At 44.6% G+C, this 13,875-nt stretch overlaps 1 protein-coding gene across 1 annotated transcript in view; it reads left to right on the forward strand.

Annotated features, from left to right (window-relative positions):
• Nucleotides 1-13,875, forward strand: part of LOC139536746 (peripheral-type benzodiazepine receptor-associated protein 1) — a 169,963-nt gene that overhangs the window by 62,793 nt on the left and 93,295 nt on the right. Inside the window, exon 2 of the mRNA XM_071337341.1 lies at nucleotides 12,158-12,265. Coding sequence (XP_071193442.1) covers nucleotides 12,158-12,265 — 108 coding nt within the window. The remainder of the gene's footprint in view (nucleotides 1-12,157; nucleotides 12,266-13,875) is intronic.

The raw sequence follows: 13,875 nt of genomic DNA on the forward strand, positions 1-13,875 counted from the left end.
ATTTTCTTTAGGAATGTAGAAAATTTAAAGTTGTCAAAAATATAAATAGTAAAGTACAGATCCCCCAAAAACTACTTAAATAGTACTTTAAAATATTTTTACTTAAGTACTTTACACCACTGCTATTAGGTTGTTTTGACCTAAACATTGTGGCTGTTTTCTTCAGCAGATCATCAGATGAGCCCTGTTAATAACACTAGTCAAAATGGTGGCGCTGCTAGCTGGCATACAGTGTGTGTGTGTGTTTTCATCCAATACCATCTGCTTCTTCTGGCGTCACCGATCTGCACTGATATATACATGTAGAGAGCCATGTTGCCCTGTAGGTTAAAATACAGCAGGAGGAACACAGAGGAACATCAGCTGGAAGGGACCTGTAGTCAAAGCAGCTGGTCATTAGTGGTGATTTTATAATACGGGTAGCATTAACTGAGCCTTAGGCATCTAGAGAGACTGGCGATGGGGGGACACCACACATGCCATCATCAACATGAGCCGTAACCATGGAAACAAAGCCATTTTTGAGGCGGCGTCTGAGGCGAAGCGCACAAATTGGGAGATTTTTGTTGTTGTTGTACCACAGTCTAAAATGTTATTTCTTAACCCCCTTATTGCCTCATCTGTCTGCAAATCACTCCTTTTTCTTATTACGTCGGATTATATCACATTATATCGCACTGATTTATGTCTTCACCATCGATGTGATAGTTTCGTTATGGTGGAGTGATGTTGTATATTAATGCGATAGATCTCCGTTCTGGAGATACAAAGTATGTGGACACCCCTTCAAATGAGTGGATTCAACTGTTTCAGCCATATCCGTTGCTGACAGGTGTATAGAAAATCGAGCACACAGCCATGCAATCTCCATACACAAACATTTGCAGCAGAATGGCCCGTACTGAAGAGTTCAGTGACTTTCAACGTGGCACCGTCATATGGATGCCACCTTTCCAACAAGTCAGAGTGTAAAATGTCTGCCCTGCTAGAGATGCCCCGGTCAACTGTAAGTGATGTTATTGTGAAGTGGAAACGTCTAGGAGCAACAACGGCTCAGCCGCGAAGTGGTAGGCCACACAAGCTCACAGAACGGGACCGCCGAGTGCTTAAGTGCGTAAAAAATCATCTGTCCTCGGTTGGAACACTCACAATCGAGTTCCAAACTGCCTCTGGAAGCAACGTCAGCACAATAACTGTTTTGTTGAGAGGTTCATGAAATGGATTTGGAGGAGAAAACGGGGTATAATTTATTTATTTTTTATTATTGGGGAATCATCCAAAGTGATATGCTATTACGAAAAGTCTTCACAGAGCCACCAGTCATAGGCTTTAAGAGATGTCCTACCCAAAATTACAAATTAGTCCACAGCTGTCTTCCTGGTGACTCTCAAAAGGCTTGGCTAGACCACAAAGCCAGGGGCTCTTTTACTGTACATGTAACCAGGGCAACCATTTCAGAAATATTACATAGAAAAAGTATTTTTGGTGACACAGCTACTAAAACAAAGTATCAAGCCAAGCATTTAATTAATTGCGCAACCGCTCACGTCATCTACAGATTGGAATGTCCACACTGCAAGGTAATCTACATTAGACGGACAAAGAGACGCCGCTTAGCGGAACACAAGTACGCCATACGGGTAGGCAATGAAGACTACCCCATGGCTAGGCACTACAAGTCCTTACACCATGGCAACCCTCCCTACAAGCTATGGGTATTGATCATGTACCGGCCTCAATTACAAAAGGGGACCGTCTTAAACAGTTAAACCTAAGGGAAAGTTTGGGGATTTACAAACTACAGGCCACTAGGTACCCTGGTTGAAATGAAGACATGGAGTTCTCACCCTTCCCTGCAGGGATGTGATAGGTCCCTTTACTGCCATCTAGTGGACATATTGCGCTACTGCTCTCAGCTATGTTTAGACTGATCGAGTTAGCTGTGATCTAGTAGACATATTGGGGAAATGGGGATATCTAGTCAGTTGTCCAACTGAATGTATTCAACTGAAATGTGTCTTCTACATTTAACCCAATCAGAGAGGTGCGGAGAGGTTGCCTTAAATCTACATCCACGTCTTCAGCACCCGGGGACCAGTGGGTTAACGGTCTTGCTCACCGTGGTCCATGTTTGCTGTGTTCTAGTGTACTATAAAATAGATGTCTCTCCTATTGTTAACCCTTTGCCCAGTCATATTCAAGGTTGGAACTACCTTTCTATGGGTCCTGATGCGTCTAGCCTAGAGATGCCTGTTTGATAACATATCTACAGTATTTCACTTTTTAAATGTGTACAGTATTGCTTACTAGGTGTTGTCCAATGACTGTAACAATTCTGTAACCACTCCCTCTTCAAATCAGTTGATTGGAAAAAGGCTTTTCAAAAGAGGACATTGTATTATCATACCTTTGTTCTCCCTGACGAAGGCAGGCATTTTAATTCATTATTATTTAATTCATTATTTGAAGAGTGCCTTGCTCCTCCTTTCTTTTTGACAAATTTACCCCTTTTACCAAAGAGCCCCTTCTGTCTTCCAAAACCTACTATTGTGTACCTTAGCAGCACTTCCCTTCATTTGTCATCTATTTTTATTTTTATTTAACCTTTATTTAATCTAGTGGAAAGTGTTCCCAGAAGAGTGGAGGCTGTTATAGTAGCAAAGGGGGGACCAACTCCATATTAATGCTCATGATTTTGGAATGAGATGTTCGATTAGCAGATGTCCACATACTTTTGGTTATATGTACACACACAAACAGCCATCCCTTCTTTGTGTGTATTTGGTCTCTCTCCGTCTCTCTCTCTCTCTGTGTCTCTCTCTCTATGGCTCTCTCTATGTCTCACTCTCTCTCTCTCAATTCAATTCAATTCAAGGGGCTTTATTGGCATGGGAAACATGTGTTAACATCTGTCTCTCTCTCTCTCTCTCTGTCTCTCTCTCTGTCTTTCTCTCTGTCTCTGTTTCTTTCTCTGCCTCGTGTGTTTTCTGTTCTCTCTCGCTCTTTATCTGTCTTTCTCTCTGTCTTTCTCTCTGTCTTTCTCTGTGTCTTTCTCTGTGTCTTTCTCTCTCTCTCTCTCTCTCTGTGTGTCTTTCTCTCTCTGTGTCTTTCTCTCTTTCTCTCTCTGTCTTCTGTATTTTCTGTGCTCTGTCTGATGGTAAACTCAGATAACCCTCATTACTCAGCTACAGTATAACACCCTCTCCTAGCTGGTGTCAGTCGGGGTGAACAGTGTGTTGGACAAGGTGTCACCCAGGTGCTTCTGACTGACTCCAAGGACAAACACCCCTCTCACTTCCAGCTCCTCTGTCTGTCCATCTGCTTTCTCTCCATCAGACCCACTCCTCTGCCAGGTCAGACTGCTCCCTCCATCTGCTTTCTCTCCATCAGACCCTCTCCTCTGCCAGGTCAGACTGCTCCCTCCATCTCTTTCTCTCCATCAGACCCTCTCCTCTGCCAGGTCAGACTGCTCCCTCCATCTCTTTCTCTCCATCAGACCCACTCCTTTGCCAGGTCAGACCTCTCCCCCCCATCAGACATCTCCTTTGCCAGGTCAGACCCCCCCCCCCCCCCCCCATCAGACCTCTGCTCTGCCAGGTCAGACCTCTCCCCCCCATCAGACCTCTCCTCTGCCAGGTCAGACCTCCCCCCCCCCCCCATCAGACCTCTCCTCTGCCAGGTCAGACTGCTCTCTCTCTCTCTCTCTCGCTCCAGGTAGGCCAGTTGAGAACTGCGACCAAGATAAAGCAAAGCAGTGTGACACAAACAACACAGAGTTACACGTGGGATAAACAAAAGTACAGTCAATAACACAATAGAAAAATCTATTTCCAGTGTGCGCAAATGAGGTAGAAGGTAAGGCAATAAATAGGCCATAGTAGTGAAGTAATTACAATTTAGCAAATTAACACTGGAGTAGTAGATGTGCAGATGATGATGTGCAAGTAGAAATACTGATGTGCAAAAGAGCAGAAAAGTTAATAAAAACAATATGGGGATGTGGTAGGTAGTTGGATGGGCTATTTACAGATGGGCTGTGTACAGCTGCAGCGATCAGTTAGCTGCTCAGATAGCTGATGCTTAAAACGTCTTATGGGACGTAGAGTCCCACCTGGCCAACATCCGGTGAAATTGCAGAGCGCGAATTTCAAATTACAGAAATATAAATATTTAACATTCGTGTAAATACAAGTATTATACATCAAAATAAAGCTTAACTTCCTGTTAATCCAGCCGCTGTGTCAGATTTCAAAAAGGCTTTACGGCGAAAGCACACCATGTGATTGTCTGAGGACAACGCCCTGCATACAAAAACATGAAAAACATTTTTCAACCAGGCAGGTGTGACACAAAAGTCAGAAATAGCGATATAATAAATGCCTTACCTTTGATCTTCTTCTGTTGGCACTCCGAAAGGTCCCAGTTACATCACAAATGGTCGTTTTGTTCGATAAAGTCCTTCTTTATAGCCATAAAAACTCAGTTTAGCAGGCGCGCTTCAGTCAATAATCCACCGGTTTCCCTCCTTCAAAATGCATACAAAATGAATCCCAAACGTTACCAATAAACTTCTCCAAACAAGTCAAACAACGCTTATAATCAAACCTCAGGTACACTAATACGTAAATAAACGATACAATTTAAGACGGAGAATAGTATGTTCATTACCGGAGATAGACAAAGAACGCGCTTTCACCCACGCGCATGGAAACATTACAGCCAAAATGGAACCACTTAGAAAAACTACAACTTCTAGCTAATTTTTCCAAAAACCAGCCTGACACTCTTTCTACAGACTGTTGACATCTAGTGGAAGCCCTAGGAACTGCAATCTGGGAGGACTTCGCCTCATAATAAACACGAAAGCCATTGGAAACACGAAGGCTGAAATTTTTATTTTTTGGGATGGTTTGTCCTCGGGGTTTCGCCTGCCATATCAGTTCTGTTATAAATCACAGACATCATTTAAACAGTTTTAGAACTGTAGAAGAGTGTTTAGAGTTTTCTATCCAAATCTACCAATTATATGCATATCCTAGCTTCTGGACCTGAGTAACAGGCAGTTGTTTTTGTGTACGCTTTTCATCCGGACGTGAAAATACTGCCCCCTACTCAAGAGAGGATAAAGTTGGTGAGGGAGATATAAGTCTCCAACTTCAGCGATTTTTGCAATTCGTTCCAGTCATTGGCAGCAGAGAACTGGAAGGAAAGGCGGCCAAAGGTGATGTTGGCTTTGGGAATGACCAGTGAGATATACCTGCTGGAGCGTGTTCTACGGGTGGGTGTTGTTATGGTGACCAGTGAGCTGAGATAAGGAGGAGCTTTACCTACCAAAGACTTATAGATGACCTGGAGCCAGTGGGTGGCTCTGGCGACGAATATGTAGCGCGGGCCAACCAACGAGAGCATACAGGTCGCAGTGGTGGGTAGTATATGGGGCTTTGGTGACAAAACAGATGGCACTGTGATAGATTGCATCCAGTTTGCTGAGTAGAGTGTTGGAGGCCATTTTGTAAATGACATCGCCGAAGTAGAGGATAGGTAGGATAGTCAGTTTTATGAGAGTATGTTTGGCAGCGTGAGTGAAGGAGGCTTTGTTGCGAAATAGGAAGCCGATTCTAGATTTAATTTTGGATTGGAGATGAGTCTGGAAAAAGCGTTTACAGTCTAGCCAGACACCTAGGTGTTTGTAGTTGTCCACATATTCTAAGTCAGAACCGTCCAGAGTAGTGATGCTAGTCGGGCGGGCGGGTGCAGGCAGTGATCGGTTGAAGAGCATGCATTTAGTTTTACTAGTGTTTAAGAGCAGTTGGAGGCCACGGAAGGAGTGTTGTATGGCATTGAAGCTCGTTTGGAGGTTTGTTAACAGTGTCCAAAGAAGGGCCAGATGTATACAGAATGGTGTCGTTTGCGTAGAGGTAGATCAGAGAATCACCCGCAGCAAGAGCTGAGAACATCTGAGAACATCATTGATGTATACAGAGAAGAGAGTCAGCCCTAGAATTGAACCCTGTGGCACCCGCATAGAGACTGCTAGGGGTCCGGACAACAGGCCCTCAGATTTGACTCACTGAACTCTATCTGAGAAGTAGTTGATGTACCAGGCGAGGCAGTCAATTGAGAAACCAAGGCGGTTGAGTCTGCCGATAAGAATACGGTGATTGACAGAGTTGAACGCCTTGGCCAGGTCGATGAAGACGGCTGCACAGTACTGTCTTTTATCGATGGCGGTTATGATATCATTTAGGACCTTGAGCGTGACTGAGGTGCACCCGTGACCAGCTCGGAAACCGGATTGCACAGCGGAGAAGGTACGGTGGGATTCGAAATGGTCAGTGATCTGTTTGTTAACTTGGCTTTCGAAGACCTTAAAAGGCAGGGCAGGATGGATATAGGTCTGTAACAGTTTGGGTCTAGAGTGTCACCCCCTTTGAAGAGGGGGATGACCGCGGAAGCTTTACAATCTTTAGGTATCTCTGGCAATAGAAAAGAGAGGTTGAACAGACTGGTTATAGGGGTTGCAACAATGGCGGCGGATAATTTTAGAAAGAGAGGGTCCAGATTATCTAGCCCTGCTGATTTGTATGGGTCCAGATTTTGCCGCTCTTTCAGAACATCTGCTATCTGGATTTGAGTGAGGGAGAAGCTGGGGAGGCTTGGGAAAGTAGCTGCGGGGGGTACGGAGCTGTTGGCCAGGGTTGGGGTAGCCAGGAGGAAAGCATGGCCAGCCATAGAGAAATGCTTATTGAAATTCTCGATTATCGTGGATTTATCTATGGTGACAGTGTTTCCTAGCCTCAGTGCTGTGGGCATCTGGGAGGAGGTGCACTTATTCTCCATGGACTTTAGTGTCTCAAAACTGTTTGGAGTTAGAGCTACAGGATACAAATTTCTGTTTGAAAAGGCTAGCTTTTGCTTTCCTAACTGACTGCGTGTATTGGTTCCTGACTTCCCTGAAAAGTTGCATATCGCCGGGACTATTCGATGCTAGTGCAGTCCGCCGCAGGATGTTTTTGTGCTGGTCAAGGGCAGTCAGGTCTGGAGTGAACCAAGGGCTATATCTGTTCTTAGTTCTACATTTTTTGAAAGGGGCATGCTTATTTAAGATGGTGAGGAAATTACTTTTAAAGAACAACCAGGCATCCTCTACTGACGGGATGAGGTCAATATCCTTCCAGGATACCCGGGCCAGGTCGATTAGAAAGGCCTGCTCACTGGTGTTTTAGGGAGCGTTTGACAGTAATGAGGGCTGGTCGTATGACCGCAGACCCATTACGGATGCAGGCAGTGATCGCTGAGATCCTGATTGAAAACAGCAGAGGTGTATTTGGAGGGCAAGTTGGTCAGGATAATATCTATGAGGGTGCCCATGTTTACGGATTTAGGGTTGTACCTGGTGGGTTCCTTGATAATTTGTTTGAGATTGAGGGCATCTAGCTTAGATTGTAGGACTGCCGGGGTGTTAAGCATATCCCAGTTTAGGTCACCTAACAAAACAAACTCTGAAGCTAGATGGGGGGCAATCAATTCACATATGGTGTCCAGGGCACAGCTGGGAGCTGAGGGGGGTCTATAACAGTCCATGGAGACTGAAGGATGTCCATCCAACATGTTTCCTCCACATTAAGAGTATGGCAGGGACCCTTGTTTAACTGGCATTTACATAAGCAGAAGCTCATGATGGACCATTAATCCATAGAACTTCATAATCTATGATTACATCCTAGATGTATGTCAGACCAACAGAAGCTAAGATGGAGGGAGAATGGCAGCTCTGGACAGTGCCAATTATAGTGTTGCTGTTTAGCTTAGCCAGATGTTTTTGTGATCTCTCTCTACTTCCTTCTCTCTGTAATGTCTTCTCACTACCATGCTGTGAGGACAGGTCTTTCCTTCTCTCTGTCTTCTCACTACCATGCTGTGAGGACAGGTCTTTCCTTCTCTCTGTCTTCTCACTACCATGCTGTGAGGACAGGTCTTTCCTTCTCTCTGTCTTCTCACTACCATGATGTGAGGACAGGTCTTTCCTTTTCTCTGTCTTCTCTCTACCATGCTGTGAGGACAGGTCTTTGCTTCTCTCTGTCTTCTCTCTACCATGCTGTGAGGACAGGTTTTAACTTCTATCTGTCTTCTCTCTGCCATGCTGTGAGGACAGGTCTTTCCTTCTCTCTTCTGTTAGTATGACTCACTAAGAGGTTATAGGAGTTCAGTGCCAGCCAGACTGCGGTGGGCTAATTGAACCCTTCCTAATGAAAAGGCAGACTCATTGAGCTGTCATCTGTCATCCACTACCCTGTGAGCAGCAGCATTCATTAGAGACTCTGCAGTACAAACACAACAACGGTGGGGGAAAACACAGTGAGAGGAGAGAGAGGAGGCTGTATAGTGGCTATGGGAGTATGAGGGAGAGGGGCTGTATAGTGGCTATGGGAGTATGGAGGGAGAGAGGCTGTATAGTGGCTATGGGAGTATGGAGGGAGAGGGGCTGTATAGTGGCTATGGGAGTATGGAGGGAGAGGGGGGCTGTATAGTGGCTATGGGAGTATGAGGGAGAGGGGCTGTATAGTGGCTATGGGAGTATGGAGGGAGAGTGGCTGTATAGTGGCTATGGGAGTATGGAGGGAGAGGAGGCTGTATAGTGGCTATGGGAGTATGAGGGAGAGGAGGGAGGCTGTATAGTAGCTATGGGAGTATGGAGGGAGGCTGTATAGTAGCTATGGCAGTATGGAGGGAGAGGGGGGAGGCTGTATAGTGGCTATGGCAGTATGGAGGGAGAGGGGGGAGGCTGTATAGTGGCTATGGGAGTATGGAGGGTGAGGGGGGAGGCTGTATAGTGGCTATGGGAGTATGGAGAGCAAAGAGGAGAGGAGAGAAGGACTGTGGGAGTATGGAGAGAGAGGAGGAGAGGTGAGGACTGTGGGAGTATGGAGAGAGGCTATATTGTGGCTATGGGAGTATGGAGACCAAAGAGGAGAGGAGAGAAGGACTGGGAGTATGGAGAGAGAGGAGAGGTGAGGACTGTGGGAGTATGGCGGGAGAGGAGGGAGGCTATATTGTGGCTAAATATTGAAGATTCTACCTTTTAAAGAACCTTAATGTGTTGAGTCTGAGCGAGAGAGCCTGTACAGTGGCTATGGGAGTGTGAAGCAGATACGTTTGCATAATGTGTTCATGGTGTTTATGGATGTTGTGTGTCTGTCTCTGTGGTTCCGGAATGGTACTGAGCTATAGGGGTTCTAGAGTTGATATGTTGTGTATCCAGGGAGATGGTACTGACTATAGGTGTCTATGAGTTGAGTACGTTGTGTTCCAGAATGGTACTGACTATAGTGTTCTAGAGTTGAGTATGTTGTGTTCTGTCTCTGTGTTCCAGAATGGTACTGACTATGAGGTTCTAGAGGTTGTATATGTTGTGTTCTGTGTTCCAGAATGGTACTGACTATAGGTTCTAGAGTTGATACGTTGTGTTCTGTGTTCCAGAATGGTACTGTACTAGTAGGTTCTAGGAGTATGATATGTTGTGGTTCTGTCTCTGTGTTCCAGAATGGTACTGACTATAGGTTCTAGAGTTGATATGTTGTGTTCCAGAATGGTACTGACTATAGGTTCTAGAGTTGATACGTTGTGTTCCAGAATGGTACTGACTATAGGTTCTAGAGTTGATATGTTGTGTTCTGTCTCTGTGTTCCAGAATGGTACTGACTATAGGTTCTAGAGTTGATACATTGTGTTCCAGAATGGTACTGACTATAGGTTCTAGGAGTTGATACATTGTGTTCCAGAATGGTACTGACTATAGGTTCTAGAGTTGATATGTTGTGTTCTGTCTCTGTGTTCCAGAATGGTACTGACTATAGGTTCTAGAGTTGATACGTTGTGTTCCAGAATGGTACTGACTATAGGTTCTAGAGTTGATACGTTGTGTTCCAGAATGGTACTGACTATAGGTTCTAGAGTTGATATGTTGTGTTCTGTCTCTGTGTTCCAGAATGGTACTGACTATAGGTTCTAGAGTTGATATGTTGTGTTCCAGAATGGTACTGACTATAGGTTCTAGAGTTGATACGTTGTGTTCTGTGTTCCAGAATGGTACTGACTATAGGTTCTAGAGTTGATACGTTGTGTTCTGTCTCTGTGTTCCAGAATGGTACTGACTATAGGTTCTAGAGTTGATATGTTGTGTTCCAGAATGGTACTGACTATAGGTTCTAGAGTTGATATGTTGTGTTCTGTGTTCCAGAATGGTACTGACTATAGGTTCTAGAGTTGATATGTTGTGTTCTGTCTCTGTGTTCCAGAATGGTACTGACTATAGGTTCTAGAGTTGATATGTTGTGTTCCAGAATGGTACTGACTATAGGTTCTAGAGTTGATACGTTGTGTTCTGTGTTCCAGAATGGTACTGACTATAGGTTCTAGAGATGATATGTTGTGTTCTGTCTCTGTGTTCCAGAATGGTACTGACTATAGGTTCTAGAGTTGATACGTTGTGTTCCAGAATGGTACTGACTATAGGTTCTAGAGTTGATATGTTGTGTTCTGTCTCTGTGTTCCAGAATGGTACTGACTATAGGTTCTAGAGTTGATACGTTGTGTTCTGTGTTCCAGAATGGTACTGACTATAGGTTCTAGAGTTGATATGTTGTGTTCTGTGTTCCAGAATGGTACTGACTATAGGTTCTAGAGTTGATATGTTGTGTTCTGTCTCTGTGTTCCAGAATGGTACTGACTATAGGTTCTAGAGTTGATACGTTGTGTTCTGTCTCTGTTCCAGAATGGTACTGACTATAGGTTCTAGAGTTGATACGTTGTGTTCTGTGTTCCAGAATGGTACTGACTATAGGTTCTAGAGTTGATACGTTGTGTTCCAGAATGGTACTGACTATAGGTTCTAGAGTTGATATGTTGTGTTCCAGAATGGTACTGACTATAGGTTCTAGAGTTGATATGTTGTGTTCCAGAATGGTACTGACTATAGGTTCTAGAGTTGATACGTTGTGTTCTGTGTTCCAGAATGGTACTGACTATAGGTTCTAGAGTTGATATGTTGTGTTCTGTCTCTGTGTTCCAGAATGGTACTGACTATAGGTTCTAGAGTTGATATGTTGTGTTCTGTCTCTGTGTTCCAGAATGGTACTGACTATAGGTTCTAGAGTTGATATGTTGTGTTCTGTCTCTGTGTTCCAGAATGGTACTGACTATAGGTTCTAGAGTTGATATGTTGTGTTCCAGAATGGTACTGACTATAGGTTCTAGAGTTGATACGTTGTGTTCTGTGTTCCAGAATGGTACTGACTATAGGTTCTAGAGTTGATACGTTGTGTTCTGTGTTCCAGAATGGTACTGACTATAGGTTCTAGAGTTGATATGTTGTGTTCCAGAATGGTACTGACTATAGGTTCTAGAGTTGATATGTTGTGTTCCAGAATGGTACTGACTATAGGTTCTAGAGTTGATATGTTGTGTTCCAGAATGGTACTGACTATAGGTTCTAGAGTTGATATGTTGTGTTCCAGAATGGTACTGACTATAGGTTCTAGAGTTGATACGTTGTGTTCTGTCTCTGTGTTCCAGAATGGTACTGACTATAGGTTCTAGAGTTGATACGTTGTGTTCTGTGTTCCAGAATGGTACTGACTATAGGTTCTAGAGTTGATACGTTGTGTTCTGTGTTCCCAGAATGGTACTGACTATAGGTTCTAGAGTTGATACGTTGTGTTCCAGAATGGTACTGACTATATGTTGTAGAGTTGATACGTTGTGTTCTGTGTTCCAGAATGGTACTGACTATAGGTTGTAGAGTTGATATGTTGTGTTCTGTCTCTGTGTTCCAGAATGGTACTGACTATAGGTTCTAGAGTTGATACGTTGTGTTCTGTGTTCCAGAATGGTACTGACTATAGGTTCTAGAGTTGATACGTTGTGTTCTGTGTTCCAGAATGGTACTGACTATAGGTTCTAGAGTTGATATGTTGTGTTCTGTCTCTGTGTTCCAGAATGGTACTGACTATAGGTTCTAGAGTTGATACGTTGTGTTCCAGAATGGTACTGACTATAGGTTCTAGAGTTGATACGTTGTGTTCGGTCTCTGTGTTCCAGAATGGTACTGACTATAGGTTCTAGAGTTGATACGTTGTGTTCTGTCGCTGTGTTCCAGAATGGCACTGACTATGGCTTCCTGGTGCGTCAGAACTCAGAGCTGCTGCGAGCTCTGGATGAGATGGAGAAGACCTGCAACCACCTGAGAGAGGAGAACGGCCTGCTGGTAAAACACTGTTAACTCTATGGAGGGGCTAGACTAGACTAAGACTGGACTAACTGGCGACAGGAGGGAGCTAGAGGCCTGGACTACACTACTCTACTGAGTTTAGGACACAGGGCAATTCCACAATGCTGAGACTCACATTATTCACATTAAGGCCAGGTACCAAGTGGTGAAATGGTATTTTTGCATCTCCCTATCAATTGTGATATTTTAGTCCATTAATATTAGAAAATGTTAAAAAAGTGTATTTTTATTGCCGATTTTGTGCATTTTTCAGAGTGCCATCGGGTAGCTTGATTTCAGATGTGTTCATGTAATCAGATTATTAGGGAAATCGTTCTTCTTGCACAGCATGTAGGATAAATGTTTAAATCAAACAATTATATTAATCTAACTATTCATAATTGTATTATTGTTTATTATAATATTATCGTATTATTGACTGCGTACTCAGTGCCGGCTGTGTTCATATTGGTCAATTACCATCAGGTAACTCACCAGCCCCACACGTAACACCACCTCCAGATGTAACACCAGCGTAACACCAGCCCCACGCGATAAGGCAACAAATAATCTGAAACTGCTAGAACTTTGTCAGAGCCTACGACCGCATGTAGAAGACCTAGACCTTGTCACACTGAACCAGCCAAGTAGTGGTACTGAACCAGCAGACCTAGACCTTGTCACACTGAATGAGCCAAGACGTAGTGGTACTGAACCAGCAGACCTAGACCTTGTCACACTGAACGAGCCAAGACGTAGTGGTACTGAACCAGCAGACCTAGACCCTGTCTCACTGAACCAGCCAAGACGTAGTGGTACTGAACCAACAGACCTAGACCCTGTCACACTGAACGAGCCAAGACGTAGTGGTACTGAACCAGCAGACCTAGACCCTGTCACACTGAACGAGCCAAGACGTAGTGGTACTGAACCAGCAGACCTAGACCCTTTCACACTGAACGAGCCAAGACGTAGTGGTACTGAACCAGCAGACCTAGACCCTGTCACACTGAACGAGCCAAGACATAGTGGTACTGAACCAGCAGACCTAGACCCTGTCACACTGAACGAGCCAAGACGTAGTGGTACTGAACCAGCAGACCTAGACCCTGTCACACTGAACCAGCCAAGACGTAGTGGTACTGAATCAGCAGACCTAGACCCGTCACACTGAACGAGCCAAGATGTAGTGGTACTGAACCAGCAGACCTAGACCCCGTCACACTGAACGAGCCAAGACGTAGTGGTACTGAACCAGCAGACCTAGACCCTGTCACACTGAACGAGCCAAGACGTAGTGGTACTGAACCAGCAGACCTAAACCCTGTCACACTGAACGAGCCAAGACGTAGTGGTACTGAACCAGCAGACCTAGACCCTGTCACACTGAACGAGCCAAGACGTAGTGGTACTGAACCAGCAGACCTAGACCCTGTCACACTGAACGAGCCAAGATGTAGTGGTACTGAACCAGCAGACCTAGACCCTGTCACACTGAACGAGCCAAGATGTAGTGGTACTGAACCAGCAGACCTAGACCCCGTCACACTGAACGAACCAAGACCTAGTGGTACTGAATCAGCAGACCTAGACCCTGTCACACTGAA

The sequence above is a fragment of the Salvelinus alpinus genome, chromosome 13, assembly GCF_045679555.1.
Source record: "Salvelinus alpinus chromosome 13, SLU_Salpinus.1, whole genome shotgun sequence".
Taxonomy (NCBI): Eukaryota; Metazoa; Chordata; class Actinopteri; order Salmoniformes; family Salmonidae; genus Salvelinus; species Salvelinus alpinus.